This window comes from Aspergillus pseudoviridinutans, assembly GCF_018340605.1.
Source record: "Aspergillus pseudoviridinutans IFM 55266 DNA, scaffold_4, whole genome shotgun sequence".
Taxonomy (NCBI): Eukaryota; Fungi; Ascomycota; class Eurotiomycetes; order Eurotiales; family Aspergillaceae; genus Aspergillus; species Aspergillus pseudoviridinutans.
The window spans coordinates 3,810,011-3,835,789 of record NW_025091284.1 but is presented as its reverse complement, the minus strand read 5'-3'; the positions used below and the strand labels follow the sequence as shown (position 1 = coordinate 3,835,789).

Sequence of the window (25,779 nt, the reverse complement as noted above, 5' to 3'; positions counted from 1 at the left end):
GTTTTTGACGAGGCTTACCGCCGACCTGAGACGCTGAATTTTCACTGCTTTTCAAGGCTTCTTTCACATTGCATATGAGAGCGTTCACATTCCCGGATTTTCACCTCTTACATATCCCTGTTTTGTATATCCTATCCTGTATATCTTATACCTGCCCATCTCTCCTTGCGCTTATTGAAGTGATCAATCGAAAGATTGTGGACTCTTCGCTACGTTGCCATGCTACATTGCATGAAAGCTCATACAGCGTGATATCCCATATCTGCTCATTTCAGCGATGGTATTTATGTCTATATGCTGCTGGGTGATACCCATTCTCTCTATTTTGACGTTCCTTCCACTCCTTTTTGGTGTTGGATACCTAACGATTGTTGCTTTATCCCTTGTTCCTGTTCACATCTCCTGTATACTTCCTACCTCCGTGTTTCTTCCTCTATAGATTAATACCGAGTCTAGTCTTGGGAATGATAAAACAGTCGTTCAAATCATTATCAAAATTTCCGCGTACGTGCGGTCTGCCGTTCTCAGCTTGTCTCATTTTTCAAGACAGAAGATTGAGGTTCAACAGTGGACAAATATCATTCTACCGGAACTAATAATGAGAATGGCTGAGGTTGTAAAGTGTAGCTATTCTAGCCCTGGCGCATTCCTCTCTAGTCTTACCTTATGTCATGAAAGTGGTATATCCACCTGGAGCAAAAGACAAGGAAACCGCGAACATGGCTCTTACGAATTTCCGCGATGTGTTCAGCTATCCAGCTGGGTCATGGAGCAGCGTGTCCATGTTGAAAATGATTCTCTCACCTTGGACAGAAACTTGAAACAAGGGCATCAATTCGTTCTTGAAAAGAAGCAACTGTGAAGACCATGGGGCGAGCCACGTGATCATGTGATATATTTTGCCTGAGGCATAAATAGCTGACATAATCACCATTTCCGCATGATCGATTCCGACTTCGAATTCGCCTTCAACATCTCTGCCAGCTGCAAGCAAAACCCCCGTACCCGCTTACTGGGTTACTTACTTGTGCAAATGTTGCCATCCTCCGTTCGCCGGGCTGTGTGGACGCCCATTGTGCCTATTTCTGCTATTTCTCGAACATCCAGTCAAGCTCTTGCTTCGTCTTCAAATGGATTCTTCGGCACGACCGAGCATGTGCGTCAACGCCGATACTCCTCTTCTTCCTCAAAGCCCAGTGATGGTTCAAGGAACATCGATGCTTCCTCTCAGACACCAGCGAAAGGCGTGAACTCTGGGGATAAGCGTGAAGGTAAATCTTCGAAGCGGAGGGGAAAGGATGGCCGGAATGGCTCCAAGTCCAACCAGCATGCTGCCTTTTCGAGATTGCCCAGTGTTCCCTCAACACAACATCTACAGCCACACGGTCAGTATTATGCTTGATATGCGGAGTCAACTATGTCAATTTTGCTTCGCATGCCTGTGCGATTCTTTAGCTTCCAAACTGACTTTCCGTCTTCCGGCAGATGTCCATGTTGCGTCATTCTTCTCTATTCATCGACCTATCTCCGTCTCTACCACTGTACCTCCACCCTCCAGCGCCGAAGCCTTTGATGCCATCTTCACCGCGAAGAAGCCCTCCAAGCCCGACACGGCCGATGTCATTCTTACGCTGTCATCCGCCGTTCATAACATGGAGAACGCGGCGTACCTCGGCGAGCAAGAAGACCAAATGAATATCCTGAGTCGGGGCTTCAATGAGGCGGAGGGTCTCGAAGGAATGAACATGTCCGAATTGCGCATCTCGATCGAAGAACTCACCAAACGCCTGCGCCCCTTCCAACCCCCACCACCTCCGGTGCCCTACGACGAGGCCAAGGATGCCACCGCCACCGAAGAGACCTCCAGCTTCTCGACTGTTCTGACCATCCAAGAGTCCACGCATCCAGACGGCCGCAAGACATACCAAGCCCATGCTTCCCCATTCGTCCCCACGCAGGACCTGGAGGCTCCCGGAGCCGGGGAGAACGATGCTATCATCGACATTCCCCACGGTTCGGAAAACTCGTACATCGAGCGCCTGCGCGACAATAACACCATGCATGCCATTAGCACCAGGAGACGGCGCAAGCTGAAGATGAAGAAGCACAAGTTCAAGAAGCTGCTGCGCAGGACGAGAACTCTGCGACGCAAGCTGGACAAGGCTTAAGGGAACTTCTCGCACCACATTAGCTCCTTACATTCACCCCGCGTCTCTCTTCTCTTTCGTCGTCTCATCTTCCCTTGACTAACCACGACCCTGGGAAGTATTGGACCTGTCTCTCGACGACGGGTCTTGCTCCCGTTTGCTCGTCCATGCTCTCTCTCATAAGCTTTTGTTGACATAGTCCTTGTGGTATCTCTTTCCTCGATGATGCATAGTATCCAGCATTCTGGTATCAATAGACAATATCATTCCGTATATTATTCTCCGTCCAGAGCCATCATAATGCAAGTATATACTTGACTCTTGCACTTTAGCATGGTTTGGAATCCGCATCCTAATCAGCTTGCCGACGTGTTGAGCTAATTTCGACGAATGTATTGGTCGTTTTTCATCTCACCATTAACGGATTGCCATCAGTTTTTAACAAATGCATATTTGCGATAGGAATAATATTTCGAAAGCTAGAAGAACAGGAATAAGAATGCCAGCCAGCCAACAAGAACATACATGGAAACTAAAGGGGAAAAAGCAAAAAGAATTCAGCATTGCAAGATAATGACCCAGACTAGCTAGGATCAACAACAAACTCGCATAAAGTACAAGTTCACCGCGGATGTTGGCCCTGCGACGTATCTACCAGAGTCTGTGAACCAACCCCAATTCCCTAGTCTACATCCCTCGGCCGCCAACATATCAGCATTATATCTGTTGTCCATTTATAGTTGAAGAGCCCCGGATCCACCTTCCTCGTTCAAGTCAGTTTTCGTACCTTAGCCTGGACAATGGACAGCAGATCCTGCTATCATTTCCGAGACACAAGGACAATTATCTCGTTACATGTGTTTGAGCAACCCACATCCCAAAATGCGATTTGGTACACACAAAGAGGGCGGGGCTAATCTCGCTTGATAGTGATTCGATTCTTCCCATTCGGGAGAGTCGATAGAGTGCTCGTTTAGCACGTGGCGTCGATTCTCGAGCGAGAGTTCATGAGAAGAGCAACAATCAGACCGTACAGACCTGCACAAAGAACAAGCGACGGTTAGAGACAGTAAGCTACGAAGGAGTCACATATCATGGCTACTCACCCAAGACTTCAGCGAAAATCAGAATCAGAATCATGCCGACATAAAGTCTGGGTTGCTGGGCCGTTCCGCGGACACCAGCGTCACCGACAATACCGATGGCAAAGCTGCAGGCGAGCAAGGTCAGCTCAGAGCCAAACGGAATAGAATCCAAGGAACGAAGATCGTGATGGAACATACCCAGCTGCCATACCGGCGAGACCGACGGCGAGACCTGCACCCAACTGAATGAACCCTGTGTACAGAGGGACTTTCTGACCCAAATCGTTTGCGATCAAGACGGATACGACCAGTCCATAGATACCAATGATACCAGCCATAACAATGGGAACGATGTCTATGGAGAACCATCGGTTAATACATCCCATATGTCAAACCGGTACGATGCCGAAAACATACTCTTAACAATCAGGTCGGGCCGGAGGACGGCCATTCCGCAGACACCGACACCAGCCTTGGCAGTTCCATAGGCAGCTCCGAAGCAAGTGAAGACAATGGCAGAAGTGCAGCCGAGAGCACCGAAGAAGGGCTATCAGAGTCAGTATTCTGTATTTGAATACGCGAGTGGGATTGCATCAGGTGCTGGAGAAACAATGACGAAGCTATCCGTGGGGGTACGGAAAAGAGCTCTGGGATCGGTGGCTGTGGAAGAGCAGAATACTCACCGCATAAACTGGGCTATTCAGGTAAAAGCATTAGCACTCAAGATCTGTTGTTGGAATCCTTGCAGGGGTTGACCGGGATTCGAGCAGTAGCTGGTTGAAAAGGAGCAGTTGAAGTGATTACGTACCAAAGTTCTGTGGCCATTTTTGAAAGATCGAACCGGTCGGGCTATCAAAAAAGTAATTTATGAAGCTCAGGGAGATGTAAGTGATCGACAACGGGTATTTAAGAACTGCAGGAGCTATCGTTGCGATGATGCGAAGGCTCTGGGTTTCGGATGGAGTTGGAGGTCAAGGCGAACACGCTGGTTGCTTCGGAGAGGCTCAGCTACCATCTGCGCTGCCACGTGATTACAGCTTGGCGGATCGACATAGTGGAGGGTCAAGTCATGAGAAGAGTTTACGATATTTCTAGGTAATGTTGCGTGAAAATGGCCAGTAGAGTCTATTGTACAATATATACACCTGTAGGCTTTTACATGTCATTGAGTTCAGAAATATCATGCCAAAGTCATCTCAATTCGACTTCCAGGAATATCACACTTGGTGCTGGTTCCAAGCACAMCTCCCTTGGAGTTTCCCTCAATCTTGGGCTGGAAGTACGTGATTGCTTTCTCTGAGAGAGCGCCAAAATAGCGAGGAACGGCTATCAGATCTATGTGCTCAGTAGCCTCCGTTGCCGGCATATCTGCATCAGAAACCATACCGAAATGATACGACACGCTCCCTTGAGGTAGGTCTGACAATGTTGGAAGGCTGCTGTGCGTCTGGCCTGGCTCAACAGAAACGAAGAATTGAACGTAATCGCCTGGACTAGCAACTTGTGACAGCAAAGACAAATCGTCCATTGCCATTGTAGGCTGCTCAACAGGCGGTGGCTCTTGGACCGGGGTCCTGCCATTACCTGGGAATAAATGATCAAGGACTGACAGCTCTCCGTATTCTTTTGCTTGGAGAAAGCTTATCTCAGGATCCAATGACAGCAGTCCTTGCTTCTTACCCCATCCCCCTCCACCACTCATAACACGGTGAAGTTTGCCACCGGCCTGGATTGATTGGACAAGGCGATCCTGAGTAGAAGTTGCGCTGAGCACAACGTCTGTACCCGGCTTCTCGACCAGGGCCCAAACAGAGACCCTTTGGTCAGCAATGTTGTGTTCTGCAATGTAACGGGGAAGCTCCTTCTCCAGTTCAGATGAAGCTGGTATCGGTTCGTTCGACTTGCCATCAACGTGCTTCGCAACCTGACGGAGGATATTGCCCATGCTAGAGATGACTTTCCTTCTCTGACCGACAGGATATAGCGGAAGTCCACAAGAGCTTTGTAGACTTCTTGCAAAATTCGTTATTACACAGCTCGACAAGGAGAATGACTGATCTAAGACATATTTTCCTGCTGAGGAATCGTAAACCCAGCGTGTTCCGAGAAGAGTATTGTCATTACCATTGACAAAAATGGTGTTGGCGAGCCGCAACCCGACCTCATGAACAGGCCTGCGAGTCTGATCAGATATACCCGGAATACTGGTCTCAATTGAGAACACAAGGGCGGCCTCTTCTGTTCCCATTGTTCTTGCCCGGCGGGGCGCAGCCGCTTTTGCATTTATATCCTTTGCCTGCGCGGTCGTGACTGTCAATCCTTCGGAGTCTGATATGACTCCATCAGAGTTTGTCGGTAGACGTGCATCTGGTATTCTATCGATGACAGCAAGGATAGCGTGGATGGGACCTGGAGACGCTGACGTTGTAGGTATCTGGTAAAGTTTGTTCATCCACCGTTCGAGGAATTGACCGTCGGGATTTATCCACTGAGCGAAAGACGGAGTGGCGAGTAGGACCGAAACATTTCCTGTTTCTGCTAGCGATGAGGAGGACGGAGGTAAGTTCGAAAGCACATCGTCTGGAGTCTCTTGACTATTTAGCTAGCTGCTCCAAGTGAAGAGAGTGAGCGCACTCACGATCTGCTCTGGTGTCTTTGTGAGCCATGTGTAGGCGAAGGGCAAATGATCAGGGGCTGCTGTGCTTGTAGTCTGAAACCGTCTTCGTGCTGTGCCGTTCTGTGAGTGATATGGGCTTTCCCTTCCTTGCACTCGGCAGCATCTGCGAACCTGCTGGAAGGGGATTGACTCGATTGCCCGCTGCGTCGATATGGAGCGCGGGATGAGCCCGAGCCTCATCGCCATGAAAGCATCAATAACGATACTATATGGACAAAGATGACCAGTAGATGTCGAGAGGTTGAGCTGGTGCGAAGTGCAGAGTTGATAAACTTGATAATTTGTGTATGCGGAGAACATCTGCGGAGTTTAAGCTATCTTTACCGAACGCCAAGACATGATACCCTGTAGAGAGGTACAAAGGGTGACAATGGCAAGGTAGAATTGGCACCTCTATCAGCATTTGCATATCATTCATTTGGAGCATATATATATGAGTGCTGATACTACGTCCTCCTTCCATCTAGCATCGTGAGCTCTTCCCTATTTCCTCTCCAGTTGCCATGCCGAGCGCACCAAGGCCTCGAGAATGAGGCAAACTCCCAAAGGGCAGGGCGACTATTGAAGTTAACCGATGAGTGCTCGATTGATTCTATATAGATATAGGCCATCGACAGAATGATGGTATTATAAGCCCGAGTTTATCATGTCTTCTCGCTTCAAGCACCTCTCTCGAGCCGACGAAAAATCTGCGAGATAAAGAACAGTCCTGGCGTAGGTCCAGGCAACAGGAATAAACCCACACTGCCAGTTAGAGATAAGGCAGAGTACCGAGTAATATTTCAATTAAAGAGCGTCATGCGGCTAATATTTCTCAGCCACCTTTGTGATGGAATAAGCATAACATGCAATCACACGTAGCATCAACGCAAAAGGCGCCCGAGGGATCCCCTTTCTTGCTCTGACTTCTGACGTTATTCTGCTGAGCCGTATTTCCTAGGTCCAAGTTCCAACCCTGAGGGATCGTCAGCCTTACCAGATTAAGGTACCCAATTTGCAGGACTCAAGGAAGGGTTCCTTAAGTACCGTTCTAGGCAGCGGAATATCAAATCGTGAACGACAGCCATCCACCAATCAAGTCAGTCTGTACAGACATGAGCCACAGGTGGGCGGTAAAAGCATGACGTAATGCCCAGCCCGGAAAGGATGATGTATGTATGGGTTTGGTATGAGGCTATGAGATACTCAACACCCAAACGTTGCCTTGGGGAAAGGAAAAAAAGGGTAACTTCGTATTAAGGTTGTCTCTGACATGGAAGACAACAATTTTAAAGAATTAATTGATAAAAATAGACGTCTACCGATTGCATATGTAGCGAAAGTAACGCAAGGTAAAGACAAGATTGACTGACGTTGGTGGAGGTACCTAGGTAGGTAAGGTACCTTAAGCAAGTCCTGAGGTTGCACTACCCTATGTGTTGCCGATGATTTAAGAAGCAGCTTCCGCCCTATTCCTTGCCAACCCTTTCCCCATCGTTACTACCTATTACTGTCGCCTTTCTGAAATTACCTCTTCATCATCTCCTCAAATATCCATCATATTATTTCTTCGATATCTTCCCTTGTCACACTACAGACCACTAAATCAAGATGCCTTTCACTGCTTCGTAAGCTTCTCCCCTTGTTCCCTTGTTGCCGGCCTACGGCCATTGGTGGTACTCGCCCATGAGGAGCGAACTTCAGCACCAAAGAGTACACTGAGGGAGAAGAAGGTACTAATCGTTCTCTCGCGCCTTTACAGTGACATTTGCAAGATCTTGTTTGCGATCATCCTGCCTCCTCTTGGTGTTTTCCTTGAGCGAGGATGTGGTGCTGATCTTCTGATCAACATCTGTCTGACCATCTTGGGTTGGATTCCCGGTATCATTCACGCCTTGTATGTACCCGTTTCTTTTTGTGGTTGCCTAGCTTTCAGAGCTAACCAAGTTCGCAGCTACATCATATTCAAGTATTAGGGCACGTCGCTCCACCCCTAGCCGATCACCTTCATCCGTCTTCAGTCTATCTACCGAAAATCGCAAACGAAAATCCATTTCGCTTCATCATGTCAGCTGTTCTGATTTTGGACGCGAAAGAGATGCGATCCCTACTGATACACTACGGATGATTAAAGAGCGGTGTCAACAGGGTTCCGTGGAGCGCCAGTCGAGATTAGTCCAATTAGCCCCGCTAGTCTTGGCAGTTGCTGCTCAAATGCTGTGATTTGATCGTGCCATACCACCTTAATTATTGCAATACGGCCCAATGTGTCTTCCTCTCTATCTTCGTTATCTCCATTATTGCTCTGCGCTATGTTTCTTGTCTTCAACTCGGATGATACCAGCTCATTTCTCCCAGGGGGCTTCTGCTCTTGGTTTGTTATCTGTGATTTCACGTGATCATGGCAATGACATAATTTATCAACCTACGAATTTTTGTTCAATGACGAGTTTAAACGCACATGTTGTCTCCAATTTTATTTGAGACATTGTAGGTGTTATCTCCCAATTCCTGGACAAATACGGAGTAGCGGAGATGGCAACCACTTCAGCTATAAACGCGCAATTGGTCTTACAAAATTAAATGTAGATTTCTGGTCTTCAGGTCAAGGTGCGGCCCAGTATCGCCAATAGATTTGCGCGTCATTGACTCTGGAGTATACACTCAGAAGATCATAATTTCCACTGATTCTTGTCTACGTAGATCTCCCAAAGTCCTACTCCGTACTAGGATTAGGCAACGCCCACTTAACCATCTACTTTGATTCTAGGATTCCTTGAGCAGTTGGCCGCTCTTCCAGTCAAGATGGGAGCAATTACCACATCAACATAGCTGCAGTTTCCTCGCTGTCGAACTTATCTACTTGGTTACATTCCGTCGATACTTATGCACCCTTCCTCAAATGACTCGTTCATTAATCGGAGGCCATAACCGCTGTGATTGGAGTTCCGGAGTGATCCTATTTTTCTGGCAATAACTTGCAAGATCGCCATGTGGCTAGTGTTTTTGACGTCGACATACTCAGATCTGCCTATGGACATGCACTCAGCAATTCACGAATGGTTCAGTTGCATATCTTCTTCACTCTCCCTGCGAGGTACATTTCTGACAACCTTGCCGTCTAAAAGATAGATTTCTGCAAAGATTCCAATAGTCAAGGGTTTCTGATTCCTTGGGCGTTGGATGGCTTGTTGAGCAATGGTAATATGAAGCGTTTTGTGAACGACGGGCCATTGGAACTATGAAGAAAAAAGTTACCAAAGAATCGATACATCCTTACTGGACAATATGTCGGGGCGCCAAACTATAACGGATAAAACTAACCCGAAGAGGAAAATCAGAGGTGCTTGCATTACAGCGCCAACACGGCGCGTATTCAGCAAGTCCCTGAACTCTTCTCCATCGAAGCGCCAGCTTTTGCTCGATCTGTCTCAGCCATATCTTTCACAGATTAGGCATGGCGTCAACTATGTTTCACTTCTCATCAGAGCGCCTACAGACACTCAGCCTCGCTGTCTTGTTTCACATATTGGGCTTCTGCAATGTGTAGCCAGTCAGCACCATGGCGAAAGAAGGGGACTTTTGCCATTTAACGCCGGCAACAGCGTCAGCAGGATGAGAAAGTGAGGTGAACTGTAATGATGGCACCTGTTTTACCCGCCATGCGGGCCTCAATCCTTCTTCTCTTTCTTGTTCCGTTTGCTTAACTCTAGATTCTTCAGCAATCAGACTCATGAACACCAGGCTCTTCTGTGTTTTTGTGTGCTGAGATATTTGAGAATGAAGCTACATCTTTACTCATGACTCCTGGAGTGTTAGTTCCTTTGCAGTGCGACTATATAGGTGAGAATGGATATGTCCAACAGCCCCCATCTTTCAGATCCCCCTTGCAAACCCATATTCTTCAACGAAAATGTTTCGTCAGAATGCCTAAGCGGTCTGACCGGATTTCAGGAATGCTACATCATGCTCCTCGCCTTAGTTCGATGGAGCTTTGTCGTAGCGATCTCGTGCATAACATCATGTTTGGCACATTGTTCCCGTCAATCTCGACGTACGGCGTCCGTGGCACCCTCGCCGCTCGACTCTATCCCAGGATGTGCTTTGAGCTGCGTCAAATACTTCATAGCATCTGATTATCCAACGAATGCGTGCGGCAGCCTAGTCCTAGACTGCCTGTGCAGGACGAATACGAAGAGTGGTTATACGTTAGGCGAGGCAGCTTTGCGCTGCAACCTGTCCTTCTGTCCCATAAATGTGACCGAGAGCTCCGATGTCTATAACATGTGTGACTCGGTAGCTGGCGCGGTTCCAAAGACACATGCTACCATAACCGCCACAGTCATGTCCATTATCCACCCGACAGCAGAGGCGACCACAACAACAACATCACCATCAACATTATTGACGACATCGACCATAACAATGGGCACAACAGATACGTCAAGTAAAGCTACTACATCGAGTTCCACATCATCCACGCTTGCCATCTTTGAAACCCCTTTGACAGTAACGCACAGCGAACAAACATCCCCAAGCACTACTAGCGATCAACCGGCATCGTCAACTTCTACTGCTACAGGTAGCGGCCTCAATGCCGCTGCAGTAATTGGTGTTTCGGTCACGTCTGGAGTTGCTGGATTTTTCATTCTCGGGGTTATCATATTCTTCTGCTGCAGGAGAGTACGGCGTCAGCATCAGAAAATCAAAGATCAAGATTTCTTCGAGATTGGAGGTGTCATGTCGGAACCTCCAGACTTTGGCTTACCGCTTCCTCGACGTCCAATCCAAGGCCCAGCAAATCCTTCTTTTAGTGCAGGAAGCCAGCAATCCAACTCCGAGACTGCGAGGTTAATGTCGCCATTCAAGCCGGCAATCCGAAATCCAGCAGTCTTCGTTACAGGCCCTGGTGATTATCATTTTCCATATGATAGTCCAGACAGAATCGGTTTCGCGGTGTCAACGAATTCCGAATTTGACGCTTCCCCAAGTCAGACCTCAGAGCGCACGGTTTCCGATTTATTACCGGATAAACCAAACATGAACCTATATCCAAAGCCATTAAGATGGAGCAGCCACAAGCCCTCAGGACACATGAGCAGTGACACATTGTTCGAAGAGGATGCAGTGAGGCCTAGAAGCCTTCTTGGATCTTCAAGCCAAAACAAGGGTTCCATGGGTGGAACAAACGGACACAATCACAGCCAGCAGCGTAGGCCAGCAATGKGCTTACCATCGAACCCGCGCGCAATGCTCTATGGAATGGGCAACGCGTCGTTATCCAAGAAGAACGTTGGGTATGGAGCGAAGCCGGCCTTCGCCAATACTAGGGAAAGGATTGCGCACTACCAACAAGCAGAAATCTGTAATGATCCATGCGGGTATACGGAGGTCCAAATGCCGGATGAGCAGGATTACATGGATAGTCAATGGTTAAATCCACGCGCTGGGTGTGGTCAGAGTGATGGGAGGCAATCGACTCGTGGAGCTGCACGTCGGTCAGTCGAGCTAGGAACGCACGATGATCTCGTAAAAACATCAACAGACGGCTTCGAGACCATCAGCCTCAATGAACGCTCGGAGCTCCGTCGAAAGTCTCGACATTCTGGCGACTTCAAGCCACTCACTCCTGTAAGGGAGGTGGTCACACCGTCAGTTAACGCTGGCAAGAACGATGGTGACGGCTACTTTGGTAGCGGTGCTACTCTGCCGAATCCCAGAATAACCTTCTCCGGGACAGCTCCTCCTGTGCGGGAGATTGTCTCCCGACCTCGGATTGTACGAGGCGATGACATTAAACGAGTGCAGATTCGAAAGGGCAAGCCGCAACCCCAGGTAGTAAGAATTCCATATTCTCCCGAGCACGGCTGGCTAGAGACCCGCGATTCTCAAACTCAGTACTCTGACTACAAGTTCAAGAAACTCCAGGTTGACCCCAGCTTTCCAGTGGAGAATATGGCTCCTGCTACGCTGCGGAGGAAACCAGTGTCCTGGGGCCGCAACCTGACACCGGCTCGGCGAGGCTCTGACCTGATTCTGCGCGTGGACTAGATGCTCTTTCCCTTTCCCTGTTGAACTCAAAGGACCTTATGATTGTATCCATTTACTGCATGCATTCCCCATGAGAGGTCTGAACTTTCAGTATATATGCGGATAATACCCTGTAACATATCATCGCATCACACATGTTTGCTCGTTTACTACTTCTTCTCTATCATCATCTTTACGTGTCCAGAATGGAAGGGGGCTGGGCGGCTGGTTCCGTTTTGAGAAAGGGGGGCACCGATCATGTTTCAGGGACTTCCACGTTCTTGATGAAACGGTTTTCCTTACTCTCCCAGTGTAAGGGAGGGAGTATTAGACGTTAGATTAAGAAGCATTGATTCCGAATAGGCTGATATCGAGTCGACTATCCTCAGACCAAAAATAGATTTGATAAGTGATGTCGACTCATGCAACGATGCCCTACCATAAGGTTCTTGAGGCGGATGATACCCAGCTACTTGACACTCTCGAGATTTCCGAGCTCGATGCAGAGTGATCCTGAACCGAGTGATCCTGAACCCTAACACAAAACCATTCTCCGAATTTTCATTCGGAGTCAGTCTGTGGTATAGGTTTACCTCGAAATACATAATCATACGAAATTCCTAAACAAAGAACGTAACGGGTGTTGTCCTCGTCCAATACAGAGGCGCCATCACATGCAAAGGGGGAACTTTGGCTGAGATAAGGAATGTATATCTACTGCCTAGATAAGGTACTCTCTCCTTGTACCTGGATTCACCAGCCGTACTGCTTCGCAGGTATCATAAGAGGACTGTTGTGGGATGTTCTCACTCTCCGGCTAGAGCAAGATATCTCACGTAAAGCAAGACGATCAATATCAGATACATTCTTGCCTGTACCTATTGAGAGTGTATAAGAGCGTAGTAAAGTACTGTTCGGTCCGTATGTACTCCGTACCTCGCCTCCGTATCCCAAGTACCTTGCATACGTCTGGTACTTCGGAGGGAGCGCCCCGCCACCATGACATCATTGCATCGGTCGATCTCAAAAATACTGAATGTGGTCCGAGGCCGACGACGACGACGACGATGATTAGCTATGCTGACTGCAGACGAGGAATAATTAAATTTCTCACTCAGCCGCTTCCTTGAACTTAATATAACATATTCCTTGTTATTTCGGAGGGATGCTGCCAATGGAGGGGTACCTCGCTGCGGACTAATCACTAAACTGATTGGATCTGACGCGACATCATCGGCAAAACGGTACATATGGAAACGGAATGCAGTGTCACAGCGGGAGGTAGGAGTGAGCGTAAAGGACCAATGTGATTAGCTTATGCCTAGGGGGAGAGGGATATTATAATGGAGTAAGGTAGGATCAACATCGGCAGGGATGTGTTTGTTATGGAGGTTGATACCAATCAGAAGTATCTTTGTTTGAAGTCATTTAGCCACTTCGGTAATCGTGCTTGACTTACGAGGAGAAAGGTTGCCTTTTCTTTGATCTCACAGGTCTCTTCTCTGAGTACTGTGCATAATTGAGACAAGGATAACATACACTACTCCGTACAGAGGTACTATAAAGCTCATCCATAACAATAATAGGAACAAAATAGTCACCTACAGTAATAGAAGCAGAGAGGCTCCACTTCTAACTTTACTGCAGGCCGGTTCACATCTCTCCGCCGACTGCGACGATTCCATTATCCATCTACGAGGTATATTGGAAATGAATCAGATCTCAGAATCACTCCAGATGAATAATAATGGGTGAGCCTGAACCTAGGTAGTCTTATCCTGACTAACTCAACCTAGAAATGGAGGTTGAGTTCAAGGACGGTTGCGACTTATCTTTGGACCCGGCCGTTTCGGATGGCGCAGAAATGAAGGTAAACTCTGGGACCCAGTGGAGACCGTCATCCTCGACTATGGGCGACAATTCATTGCAACAACAAATAAAAATGCTCATGCTTCACCGCGATTGCACCAGATCGATTGAGCCATCCATGGTGGATAATGGCACCACGGTCTGAATCATCGGTGGTTCTGATCTAAAGCACCCATCCTCCACTCTGCCTCCCTCGAACCATCTATATTAATGGCCTTGACGTCCATCTTTCACCTCCGTTGCTCCATCATCTTCTCCCCATCCCCACACCTACTATCACTGATCTTGGTGTCCACCTACTTTCCTACAACTGTACCACTKGGTATCAAGTCGGATACTGCTCCGCTTTTCCCCACAGTCTCGTCTCCGCACGTCGGAATCAGGCGTTGTATAGTTCCCGTCACTCTCCATTTATTTTTTTAAAATCGTCTCCAGATTCAATTCCTTGGGAGAAGATTCCCTTAGTGATCAGTCTCATCATCCACACGCCTCAGTCCCCCTGTTCTGCGGTGTAGTTGACTCCCTACTCCCACCAATCCATCATCGCCACCCGCTCTGATCCCTGCCACATTCTCACGATTTCCTCAAGACCCGTCTCAAAATGGCTACGACCCACGGCTTCGGCTCCCAGAGGGTGCGACGGCTTTCCAGCATTGATGCAACTCGAGCCGACCTGTATGGCGGACCCAACGTCGTCGTGCCCCCGAAGCATCTGATGGCCTCTAGCGGGGCCCATGACATGGCCACTGAGATGGCCATGGCCAAGCATCACCTGGATGAAGAAGTTTCCTCGGAAGAAGAGTCTCCTCGTGTCGCCTCCCCTGTCGCCACAACCACCGGGAATCTCACGACAGCTGATGAATTCGCTCTGGCCTTTGACATCGATGGTGTCCTCATCAGAGGAGGTCAAGCTATCCCCGAGGCTGTTGATGCGTTGAAGTACATCAACGGTCAGAATCCATACGGTGTCAAGATGTACGGCTTTCCTCCCAATAAGCCTTCAACACGGACATAGTTAACTAACTCCATACCAGTCCCTACATCTTCGTAACGAATGGTGGAGGCAAGACCGAAGAGGAACGGTGTCTGGACCTCAGCCGGCAGCTCGAATTGGAGGTCTCACCCGGCCAATTCATCTGCGGACACACCCCAATGCGGGAGATGGCCGAAAAATACCACACCGTCCTTGTGGTCGGCGGCGAGGGTGAGAAGTGCCGGATCGTAGCCGAAGGTTACGGCTTCAAGGACGTCATCACCCCAGGCGATATCATCAAGACAATACAGGACACAACACCATTCCGAAAACTGACTGAAGAAGAGTACAACAACTCACGCGTCCGTGACTTCAGCAAGACGCCCATTGAGGCCATCTTCGTTTTCGCCGACAGCCGGGACTGGGCCGGGGACCAGCAGATCATCCTCGACGTCCTCATGTCGAAGAACGGATACCTAGGCACCCGCTCGGAGACATTCGATGAGGGTCCCCCAATCTTCTTTTCCCACAACGACGTCGTCTGGTCCACCTCCCACGAGCACGTCCGCATCGGCATGGGTGCTCTCAGAGCCTCGCTCGAGGCCCTCTACAAGGCCGTCACCGGGAAGGAACTGAGCACCGTCGCATTCGGCAAGCCCCAGCTCGGCACGTACGAGTTCGCAACCCGCCTCCTCCGCCAATGGCGCAAGGATACCCACGGCATCAACAAGCCGCCTTCCACCGTCTACTTCGTCGGAGACACCCCCGAGTCCGACATCCGCGGCACCAACGAGTTCGACCGCATCAGCGACAGCAACTGGTTCTCCATCCTCGTCAAGACGGGCGTGTACCAGGAAGGGACCATCCCGCGGTATCCGCCCAAGAAGATTTGTGATAATGTGCTCGAGGCCGTCAAGTTCGTCACGAACCGCGAGATGTCGAAGCGGGCCGATGAGTCTGCCATTATCGAGGAGGATGATGTGGATTCCGGTATTGACTCGGAGTCGGCCGCCACGCACTAGTCCTGCGGTCCCGACTCATCTCCTTAATTTCGCCTTCCTCCTTGAATTTGCCTGCTCTATACCTCATACTTCAGATATTCCTTGAATCCGTCATCATCACCTTACTATCTTACATCCGACACGTACCTCATCTTATTCTACCTATCGCACATTTTGATTGCCAGGTGCAACTCGGCTATTATGTTTCAGACTGTTCTGCTTTGTCGGTGACATTTTCATCACTATATAGATTCCCATTGGTTCCCATTGGTTCCGGTTTGATCTAGTTATGATTGAAGTTTGACTGTTATATATCGCATGGACCAGATTATCTCAAATATCTTCAAATTCATCATTAAATGCGTATATATCGGGATATCTACAGCCACTCAGTCTCACGCTATAACATCACTTATGAACAACCACACGTAAGCAGACAAGACAGGACTTGGAACGTAGAAATTCACTACCCATGTAATTAAGCCACGCCATTGGCGGCTATACAAGGCTGAAGCTAAGCGGACCTAAAAAACGCCATCTATGGAATCATGCAGCCACAATTGACAGGGGCGTAACGGAAAGTACACAAACGGCAATTCCGAGATCATAAAGTTAATATCGTCCCTGATATGCATATCAGTTCAATTGCGTATGTCAGGAAGAAAGTCAGGATGTGGAGGTGAGACTCGGCACCACGGGGATGGTGGGTTGCACCAAGCCACCAACAGCTAAGAAATGCAGGGAGCCTAGAATGGAAGTGAAGTCCTCACTGCCCCTTAATTTGATGAACCATTAAATGATTGCAGGGAATGGCCATGGGTGATGGAGACAGAGTCATGGCATATTCCAATGATTCCATGGGGTGTTCCACTTTTGGCCCACTTAATCCCGCACAGATCAATCCCCGCGTTTCAGTGGGCATCACTCAATGTCAAATTCGTTGTCGAGCCAATGCTTCACGACGACTTTGCCCTCTTCGAATCCCTTTTTCGCCATTCGCACAATGATGGCTGCATGGCTGTGCGAGTGATTATGGATCCATACCGGGTATTTTCGGAATCCCACGGAATTGAGGGATTTGATGATGGAGAATTGAGCTGGCGTTAGAGCCAGTGTGGAATCGCGCTTTTTGTCGGGTAACGTTGTTGAAGTCTCGTCTGGTGTATCTGTTTGATTTTCGATGGCCCCAGACTTGCTGACGGCAGGTGTTCGCAGGAGTGATTCTTCCTTTCCGGCACGGTTACGAGCGTTTGGTAGATAATCCGGATCCTGCATCGCGTTCGCGCTCTCAAAGGCGTCTTCGACTGCATTTTGCATGTCCTTCACAATAACAGGCACACGGTAGTTGGAAAGACGAACTCCTGCCTTTCCATCCTCATGGAGGCGAATACGCTGGCGACTGCGGTACGTCTGTACTGCAGCATTTACGAGGAACAGTACAACGCCGATGGGGACGAAAACCACGACTAGCAGCGAAATTGCCACCTGAGTTAACGTGCCTTTAATCTTTCGCCATAGTTTGGAAACGAAAGAGGGCGGTTCTTGTTTTCTCGGAGGCAGAAAGTAGTCATCAGGATCGATGACCACTGGCGCGTAGCCCTTCACATAGTTGACGTTCACGTTTTCCAGGTCCTGGAATGGGTTCGTCGTGGAAAGAGCGGTCGTGAAGAAAGCCGTCGAACGATCGTTGACGATATTCGCATATACTGAACGATTTCTGAACTTCGCCAGAGCTTGAATGAAGATGCTATCCGGATCAGCGAGGATGCTAAGCAGAGGCCGTCCCGAACCTCGGAACTCATCCACCATGAACATTTGCCTGCCGGACATGGACAGTGTCCGGGCGCCCAAGCCATTAAAAATGTGGTCTCGAATACCCCTAAGTGGCATTCTAACACCGACATGTGGCGACACAAACGTCGTGAAATTGACGGGCTCCAGCTTGTCGAACCATCCGCGCGCGTGTAGCAAACCCAGCGCATATCTGGCGACTAGACCTCCCAGAGAATATCCGATAACACTGAGCTTCTTGATATGGATCCCCTCTGCAGCCAAGGCACCCAGAGTGTCTTCTATCTCATGCGCCAATCGCTCCCCTCCGAGCTCGATTCCATCGTAGGTAAAATTCCCAGAATTTCCCTTCGCGGCCAGTATGTAGAGGCGGTCTTCTCCGTAACGCTCTCTGAGAGACGCGGCCAGGTAGTCCAAATGGGATGGATTGCCCCAGAGCCTGGAATATGCATCGCCACAGTCAGCTATCCATGTATCTTAACGGACGGAGAAACGCCATGGTGGCGGCAGGTGTAAGAGCACGACTTACCCATGGACTAGGACACAAAGATGATCAACCTTCTGCGACATTTCATGAGATTGTTAATTACCCTTCTGTGAGCAGTATAGCAGAAAAATGACTTGAGTTCCTGGCCATGGTCGGTTAAGTTATATACCAGGTCTTGTGGAACTTATCATTCAGAAGTTCTGCCTGATCTCATTGATCACCGGAGATAAGGGGATCTTAGCGCCACCGGTGGCTGTTGAATCGGCATGTTTGTTCGGTTTGCAACTTCTCATCGCTTTGATATGAGTTCCAATGACCAGAAACACCTGCTCAAATGGTTCGTCCTAAGTCAACCCTGCGAATAATCCTCCGATTATATCGAGCCAGGGCTCCTATCGGCTGATAGATCCCTGTTTCTTGGATATCTGCCATATCCCATTTCGGCCAGCTGTGGTGACTGTTCTTCACATGGTTTGGGACAGGGGACACGCCTCTATATCGCCATTAACGAGCTTGACTTTTTTTTGAAGGCGAGGATATGAATATGTGAAACGTGATACTCTCAGCTTCATGTGCAAAGAAAGGATTAATGCGCTAGCAGTGAAGAGTGCTCCTCGAAATCTACCTCGGACATAAGCATTCGACTCAATCCTAAGTAGGGTCAGCAGGGAAAGGCGTCCTCAGGATCACTTTTAATTTGATATGGATTTGGTCTCACTTGCTCCATCTAACTGAACTCAGTCTACTTTGATTAGAGTCTCACTTCTCGAGATTTGCATCCAACCTCGAACGCCCCCTGTATCGGTGTGACATCTATACTCAGGTTGATACTGTATCATCATGTTTACGCCTCTTGGGCTGTTCAAGGACGTTCCTTGTCCGGAAGGTCAACAATGCTCTCTCCTAACCTGCATATTTTTTCACAATCCTGTGAGCTCTTCCCTAGTTGATCAGAGCAATGCTCAAGATGCGCCTGTAGCACCAGAAGAGGTGTATGAATCCGGCCCGCCTCCAAAAAAACCTAGGCTGGAGACTCCACCGAAGACCGCCGCGACAAAAGCTCAATCCTTGTCAGAGCCTAAAAGGGAATTCATGAAACCCGCCCCTGCTCCAAAGGCTGTGACGGGAAGCAAAGCAGAGCAAGCAACTGGACGTGCTGGTCAGCTTCAGTCGATGACTCGCGAAGTCTCCGCTCCAACGTTGCGAAAAGAGTCTTCGGCAAAGAAATCTGCTCCTCCCGCATCTATGGGAGACGAAGCGCGTTTACCACCAAGACGAGCTCCCCGGGAGAGTTTGAACCCGCGCATGCTGCCGAAGGCACCTGCGACTCATGGTGTGCGACTATCGATATTGACAAAGCTCCACGCCGCTATGTGTGCCCTTAATGAGAAATTGGCAAAGGAAGAAGGGGGTACGGATAATCCATTAGTCTTATCTCCCAATGAACTTGTGACAATGGCGCTGGATGAAGAGGAGAAGGCGGCAAAAGATAACCCGAGCATATATGCGAACGTCATCAAACTTCGGATTGTTAAGCTCCCAAAACTGAGCTTAGAAGAATGGAAGAAGGAAGTGAAAGCTCATCTGAATGAACGATACTATAAGATTGAGCCAATGCAGCAGAACGCTCAGCAAAAGGCACTGGAAACTGGACTCAGTGCAAAGGAAGAAATTGCCGTTGCTAGCAAGTTGATCACTCCTCTGGAAGGGCTCGAACAGTATGGCTACGTGACCAGGAAGCCTACAAAGGAAGAAGTTGAAAGTGCACGGAAGGGAGTCAGCGAGTCAAAAGGCTGGGAGAAGTGCGATAGATGTGGCGGACGATTCCAAGTCTTTCCTGGCCGCCGCGAAGATGGCTCATTGACCACTGGAGGTCAATGCACATACCATCCTGGCAAGCCATACTACCCACCGAGAAGACAAACTGACCACATCACCGGTGCTAGAGAGGCATACTTTCCTTGCTGCAACGAGTCCATCGGGACTTCGTCTGGCTGTACCAAGGGGAGCACGCATGTGTTCAAAGTATCTGAATCTAAACGCCTCGCTTCTATCCTCCAGTTCGAAGAGACACCGATCCAGACCGATAAAGGGCCCCAGCACCCGGTCTGTTTCGACTGCGAGATGGGATATACAACTCTCGGACTTGAGCTCATTCGTCTAACGGCCGTCAGCTGGCCTCAAGGAAAGCTGCTTTTGGACGTTCTTGTTCGACCCATGGGCGAAATTCTGGACCTCAACTCGCGCTTCTCAGGCGTGTTCCCCGAGCATTACAAAAAGGCAGTTCCCTATAAGGGCACAAGCAGCCCTTCCGCTGCTGAAGATGGCGCCTTGCAGGTTGTGGAATCACCAGCCGCAGCACGTGCGCTGCTATTCCAATTTTTACAGCCCAATACGCCTTTGATTGGACATGCAATCGACAACGACCTCAACGCTTGCCGGATTATACATCCAACAATCATCGATACCGTGCTCCTCTACCCACATCCACGAGGGCTGCCGATTCGCATGGGCCTCAAAGCTCTCGTCAAGAAGTATCTGGATCGAGACATTCAAACAAGAGGCAGTCAAGGTCATGATTCCAAAGAAGACGCGATAGCGACCGGTGATTTGGTCAGGGTCAAGGCTGCTGAAACGTGGAAGATCTTGAAGTCCAAGGGATGGCGGATAGAAGACAGCAAGCTCATACCCCCGCCTGGCGCAAAGGACGCGGCAGAGGATTCGAAGCTTGGGCCTGGAGCAGGCCACAAAAGAAAGGATACGGAGTGATGGCTTAAATCAATGATACCCAAGAGAATTCTGAAATTAAGCATATACCGAGCATCTACGCAGACTTGAAGCATAAAAGAGGATTTCGGGTAATAGTTCGAGTCAATTCATATCTACCAGTCATAACGTCATGAGTAGAAGAAGAAAACTCCCACAACTGACAAGCTCAAGATAAACAGGCGAAACACAACCTTTTCAGGTATTGTGAGTCAACCCAATCCTGGAGCCCAGACACCAGTAGTCGGAACGTAATCCTCCATCGACCACGCCTATCACTCGAGCAGACCCATTGCACATTCCCGTCTGAAAGAAGTTGCTCCCCTCATGCGAGTGTCCATGAATCCAAAAGATTGAACTTTTTTGATTCGTTATTGAGGAATAATTTACTCCTCCTCCTCCTCGCCCTCATCGTTGACGACGTTGTAGAAGCGGAGCTCGTAGACACCCTTGGAGGTGGAGACAACGCGCAGCCAGTCACGGAGCTGCTGCTTCTTGAGGTACTTCTTGGTCCTGCGCAAAGTTAGATCCATGATTTCTCAGGGTTAAGGCTGTGCACAATGAACTTACAGGTACTTGAGGTAGCGACCAGAGAAGGGGATGTGAGTGACAACCTCGATCTTGCCCTCACCAACCTGGGAGATGACGACGTTGTCACCGAGGTTGCCAACACGGCCCTCGACCTTGATGCGGTCGTGGAGGAACTTCTCGAAGGCAGAGACATCGAAAATCTTGTCGCTCGCGGGCTGCGAAGCGTTGATGATGTACTAGAGGAAGCAATGTTAGCAACCCATCCGTACTGTCGAATGTTGAATCTTGAATGCGATCATTGCTTACCTTCTTGGTGACCTTCTGGGCCTTGCGACCACGAGCCTATTACCGAGAAAACAAAGCCATTAGCCTACTGTTCCATAAGTCGAATCCCGAGGAGGTCCATGATGAAATCTTCTTGTCTTACACCTGCTGATTTGTGGAAAATCCGCGATTGTAGACAAGAAGCACACCATGTCCAGTCCTCATGGAGGAACAGCAAAGCAGTTTGTGGAGTGATAACATACAGCAACGGGGGCCATTGTGACTGATGGGAAGTGTTTTTTTGGGAGGATAGAGAGGGATTATGTGGTCGCAAAGAGGTGATTATCCTGCGCCTTGAGAGAGGAATGTAGATGAAACTTTTCGCTAGCTGTGGAGTCTCACTGTGATCGCATACGGTTGGCGGTGCGTGTGAMTAGACTTATTTAGGAAATAACCAGGGCTTGAATTGGGTGTAGGGTCAGGCCGCATCAGCTGACTTTGCTGACTGTGCCTCGMTTGCCTCGCGAAAACACCAGGCTAGCGTGCTAGTGCCGCACGGACCAATTCAGCCAAGTATATATAGCCCAGCAACCCCCCTTCCTTTTAGACTTTTTTTTCTCTTCTTTTCCAGCTCTCTTTGCCTTTTGGCTTAGATCAAGTGTAGTATCTGTTCTTTTCAGTTTAATCTCTGAAAGTGTTCTAAGGAACACAACATTGATTAATCTCATTTTTGGATCCAGTGGTGAGGCCTCTGTGCTTGCGCATGCCTCGCCACACAGTGTCATCGGGCTTACACTATCCCCGATTGACGCGAACTACCTTTTTTTCATCAATCTGGCCGGCTTGCCCGACCGTTTGGAGAAGAAAATATGGTCTTTTTCGAAGTATTCGGATTTGGACGTGAATGGCTGGCTGGGGCTTGTATGATATCACTGTAATTTGTAGATAGAAAAGAAATCCAGCCAAGTGTTAATCTGCGCGAATATTCGAGAAGCTTTTCTCCTGATTTCCTCTAGCGTATTAAGGAACATTTCAAGCTCAAGCTTCCATTGCTAACAGACTCGTTCTGAAATTAATCTCACGTGACAGCAAGGCTGGAGATAAACTACAACCACCCATCTGCAAAATATCCTCTATTGAGTAGTACATCACAACATGGGTTCCGTTGTCTTGCCGCATCTGCGCTCTGCCTGGCACGTTGATCAGGCTATCCTCTCGGAGGAGGACAGGCTTGTGGTATGTGAGCAAATTTCGTTCGGTTGGTTCCTTGACCAATTGACTGACATCGGCCATTGGAAACGTAGGTTATCAGATTTGGTCGGGATCATGACGTTGATTGTGAGATTGCCACCCCTTTGTCTTTTCCAACGGACATATACTGATATCGGGCAGGCATGCGCCAAGATGAAGTGCTCTTCAAGATCGCTGAGCGGGTGAAGAGTAAGTTCAGTCTTTGATGTTCTCTTCTCTCAGCCACAGATGATGGTACTGACATTCGCGATCAGACTTCGCGGTAATCTACCTCTGCGACATTGATGAGGTACCTGAATTCAACTCCATGTATGAACTTTTCGATCCCATGACGATCATGTTCTTCTGGAGGAACAAGCATATGATGTGCGATTTCGGCACCGGTAACAACAACAAGTTGAACTGGGTGCTTGAGGATAAGCAGGAGTTGATAGACATTATTGAAACTATCTACAAGGGTGCTAAGAAAGGGCGCGGTCTCGTCGTGAGTCCTAAAGGTAAGCTCTATCTTTCGCTGTGGATCTCATTTAGTCCCATGAATTAACGACCTGGCAGACTACTCGACTAGATATCGCTACTAGACGCTTCCTTCCGATTAGCTCCGGGTGTAGTCTTGCTTGAAGCGGACCTCATTCTCCTTTGTCTTAAGAGACCTTCAGTGCGCCATGCCCTTCTGGTCTATCTTTCCTTGTTTATGAGATGCGACTACGAATCATGAAATTACTATGATACGAGTATCTTTTTCCATGTCAATATCCACTTTGTAGAACCGGTTAAGAACACTTTACGCTATGCTCATTTCAAGCAATCAAGAACTCCAATTATGACATGATAATGTTTCGTCTACATTAGAGGAGCTAATCTGACAGATGTTGTACCAGTAATTCTTATTTGTTCGTGTAACCACAGATCTGTTCGCATTAGGGTCGACCCTTTACGAGATTTTTCAAGGTACTAGTCCCTACGAGGAGATCTCTAGTGACGAGGTAGAGACCCTTTTTATGCAGAAAGTGTTCCCTGATGTCTCTGGTATTCCATGTGGACAAAACATCAAACAATGTTGGCTGTCTCAAGTCGATTCGGCGGCGCATGTGCGGACCGCTGTTGGAGATATCCTTTTTCTCACAGTCAATGTCAATTCTCTACCTTCATGGACCTAAAGCTAAAGTCCATAGTGACATCCATAGTTTCTTTTAACCATTTTAGTTATATGGGACGACTGCTTAGCTAAAAAAGAGTTTGACTCTCTTACATGGACGATACCTTGAATGTCATTTTAACTGACAGTATTTCTTACTAATGGCATGTTCTACACTAAGAAAGCCATTAATTGGATGCCCTGGTAATTTATATTCTCCCTTTAAGAAATGTTGACATGGACTCAAAGTAGATGGATTAGGCTGGCATGTACCAGTTGACTGTTTGCCTACTCCGTAGCTTAAATCTTCGCCCCACCGTTTCTTCACCACATTTTTGTTGACGTAACAATCTACGAGACAACGCAACAGCTCAATCAACATTGAAGTAGTAGCAACAGCGAATTCAAGATACCTACAACGTTTCAAAAATGATCGACAACGCGATCTTTGAGAATCTTCAAGCGAAGATTGACGAGGAAACTGCCGTCCGCGATGTAAGGTCCTGAGCCGCTCGGAAGCTCGACATACCAAAAGCACAAGTAATGAAGAATAGCTAACACCCACGCAGGAACTCCATGAAATTGTCCAATCGCTTTCTAAGAAAGGTTCTCTCCGCAATCTCTACCATCTGGACCTTTGATCCTCCTGATTGAGGCGAGGTCGGAAGCTCCGAGCTCAGCTGACGTACATGACTGCGCACAGGAAGATCCACACAAGCTATACTCTCCCGAGCTCACTCCACGCCATCTGATCAATGTATGTATCACTGTTCGCAAACACATATGCTCTGTTAATTGACATTGAATAGTGAAGCCGCTTCTTGACGATGCGACTAAAGAGATTATCGCTCAAAGAGATGAGGTCGCGCGGCTCAAGGCCGTGGCGGACAAGCACCCGTTCTACAAGTACAACGGGGTGTGGACGAGAGAGTTGCAGAATCTTGTTAGTCGCCTTCAGACCCGTTGCTCAGTGAGCATTGCTAAGTTTCGAGACAGGTAACGTCGATCGAGTTATGTGCGTGGCTTGGAGGGCTCGAGGAGTACAAGGGTACTGGCTCAGCTTCGTTCTTGACCATCGAGGAAGTCGGAAAGTTCCTGAACGGTAAGTTGCTCTTCCTAGTTTTGGTTCGTGAGATTAGTACTTTGTTCTGACATGGTACATGCTAGTCCCGGTCAATCTGAAAGAGCAAGATGCCTTTCACCTGACCATCGAAGAATATCTCCTTGCACTCATTGGCATGGTTGAGGAGTTGGTAGGCATTCTACTTCACCTGCCTTGCGGCGCTAGATATACTGACTCGGGATCAGTCGCGTCTAGCAGTCAACTCGGTCACTCTTGGTGATTACAACCGCCCTGTGCAGATCGGTAAATTTATCAAGGATCTGTTCGCTGGTTTCCAGCTGCTCAACTTGAAAAATGATATTCTGCGAAAGAGGAGTGATGGGATCAAGTACAGCGTACGTTGACTTACTCTCTGGTTCTTATTTGTGTATGTTTTGCTAACGGTCATGTGGCTGTAGGTCAAGAAGGTTGAAGATGTGGTTTATGATCTGTCTTTGCGCAATCTGATTCCTAAGGGAAGTGCTGCTGCTTAGATGTGCGAGATATTAGGTCCAGGAAAATGCAACCACATCGTGCAAGGTAGAAAGCCAGCAACGTTGCATTATAGGCACTGTAGCAGGCATCGCTTGGATTTTAGAAGTGCACCTCACGTAATGAAGACTCTGCAGTAGTCGAATGAAATTGCCTAACCATATCACCTATTCCAGCTCTGTCCAATAAAGCTGAA

General features: G+C 48.4%; 11 protein-coding genes across 11 annotated transcripts; 7 read left to right on the top strand and 4 right to left on the bottom strand.

Moving 5' to 3' along the window:
• Positions 1 to 940: 940 nt before the first annotated feature.
• On the top strand, positions 941 to 2,168 carry Asppvi_006764 (mitochondrial 37S ribosomal protein mS38; the record flags this gene model as incomplete). The annotated part of the gene is made up of 2 exons (XM_043302662.1): positions 941 to 1,385; positions 1,486 to 2,168. 2 exons carry the CDS (start codon positions 941 to 943, stop codon positions 2,166 to 2,168), a joined length of 1,128 nt encoding a protein of 375 aa, XP_043158597.1.
• A 952-nt stretch (positions 2,169 to 3,120) lies between these two features.
• On the bottom strand, positions 3,121 to 4,057 carry Asppvi_006763 (H(+)-transporting V0 sector ATPase subunit c; the record flags this gene model as incomplete). The annotated part of the gene is made up of 6 exons (XM_043302661.1): positions 3,121 to 3,185; positions 3,254 to 3,357; positions 3,431 to 3,587; positions 3,650 to 3,779; positions 3,916 to 3,928; positions 4,041 to 4,057. 6 exons carry the CDS (start codon positions 4,055 to 4,057, stop codon positions 3,121 to 3,123), a joined length of 486 nt encoding a protein of 161 aa, XP_043158596.1.
• A 355-nt stretch (positions 4,058 to 4,412) lies between these two features.
• Asppvi_006762 (uncharacterized protein) lies at positions 4,413 to 6,095 on the bottom strand (the record flags this gene model as incomplete). The annotated part of the gene is made up of 2 exons (XM_043302660.1): positions 4,413 to 5,819; positions 5,871 to 6,095. The coding sequence occupies 2 exons, from the start codon at positions 6,093 to 6,095 to the stop codon at positions 4,413 to 4,415; spliced, it is 1,632 nt and encodes a 543-aa protein (XP_043158595.1).
• A 1,404-nt stretch (positions 6,096 to 7,499) lies between these two features.
• On the top strand, positions 7,500 to 7,864 carry Asppvi_006761 (YqaE/Pmp3 family membrane protein; the record flags this gene model as incomplete). The annotated part of the gene is made up of 3 exons (XM_043302659.1): positions 7,500 to 7,516; positions 7,651 to 7,785; positions 7,843 to 7,864. The coding sequence occupies 3 exons, from the start codon at positions 7,500 to 7,502 to the stop codon at positions 7,862 to 7,864; spliced, it is 174 nt and encodes a 57-aa protein (XP_043158594.1).
• Positions 7,865 to 9,737: 1,873 nt separating this feature from the next.
• Asppvi_006760 (uncharacterized protein) lies at positions 9,738 to 11,939 on the top strand (the record flags this gene model as incomplete). Its single annotated transcript, XM_043302658.1, has 1 exon — positions 9,738 to 11,939. One exon carries the CDS (start codon positions 9,738 to 9,740, stop codon positions 11,937 to 11,939), a length of 2,202 nt encoding a protein of 733 aa, XP_043158593.1.
• Positions 11,940 to 14,388: 2,449 nt separating this feature from the next.
• On the top strand, positions 14,389 to 15,782 carry Asppvi_006759 (phosphatidyl synthase; the record flags this gene model as incomplete). The annotated part of the gene is made up of 2 exons (XM_043302657.1): positions 14,389 to 14,762; positions 14,822 to 15,782. The coding sequence occupies 2 exons, from the start codon at positions 14,389 to 14,391 to the stop codon at positions 15,780 to 15,782; spliced, it is 1,335 nt and encodes a 444-aa protein (XP_043158592.1).
• Positions 15,783 to 16,682: 900 nt separating this feature from the next.
• Positions 16,683 to 18,122, bottom strand: Asppvi_006758 (lipase ROG1 family protein; the record flags this gene model as incomplete). The annotated part of the gene is made up of 2 exons (XM_043302656.1): positions 16,683 to 17,991; positions 18,082 to 18,122. 2 exons carry the CDS (start codon positions 18,120 to 18,122, stop codon positions 16,683 to 16,685), a joined length of 1,350 nt encoding a protein of 449 aa, XP_043158591.1.
• Positions 18,123 to 18,879: 757 nt separating this feature from the next.
• On the top strand, positions 18,880 to 20,808 carry rex3 (putative RNA exonuclease Rex3; the record flags this gene model as incomplete). Its single annotated transcript, XM_043302655.1, has 1 exon — positions 18,880 to 20,808. The coding sequence occupies one exon, from the start codon at positions 18,880 to 18,882 to the stop codon at positions 20,806 to 20,808; it is 1,929 nt and encodes a 642-aa protein (XP_043158590.1).
• Positions 20,809 to 21,191: 383 nt separating this feature from the next.
• Positions 21,192 to 21,878, bottom strand: Asppvi_006756 (60S ribosomal protein eL22; the record flags this gene model as incomplete). The annotated part of the gene is made up of 4 exons (XM_043302654.1): positions 21,192 to 21,318; positions 21,376 to 21,572; positions 21,643 to 21,678; positions 21,864 to 21,878. 4 exons carry the CDS (start codon positions 21,876 to 21,878, stop codon positions 21,192 to 21,194), a joined length of 375 nt encoding a protein of 124 aa, XP_043158589.1.
• Positions 21,879 to 22,755: 877 nt separating this feature from the next.
• Positions 22,756 to 23,432, top strand: Asppvi_006755 (DIM1 family thioredoxin-like protein; the record flags this gene model as incomplete). Its single annotated transcript, XM_043302653.1, has 5 exons — positions 22,756 to 22,836; positions 22,905 to 22,938; positions 22,993 to 23,040; positions 23,106 to 23,348; positions 23,407 to 23,432. The coding sequence occupies 5 exons, from the start codon at positions 22,756 to 22,758 to the stop codon at positions 23,430 to 23,432; spliced, it is 432 nt and encodes a 143-aa protein (XP_043158588.1).
• Positions 23,433 to 24,418: 986 nt separating this feature from the next.
• Asppvi_006754 (translin) lies at positions 24,419 to 25,585 on the top strand (the record flags this gene model as incomplete). Its single annotated transcript, XM_043302652.1, has 8 exons — positions 24,419 to 24,484; positions 24,559 to 24,595; positions 24,693 to 24,746; positions 24,799 to 24,932; positions 24,986 to 25,091; positions 25,157 to 25,242; positions 25,298 to 25,447; positions 25,511 to 25,585. 8 exons carry the CDS (start codon positions 24,419 to 24,421, stop codon positions 25,583 to 25,585), a joined length of 708 nt encoding a protein of 235 aa, XP_043158587.1.
• Positions 25,586 to 25,779: the final 194 nt, after the last annotated feature.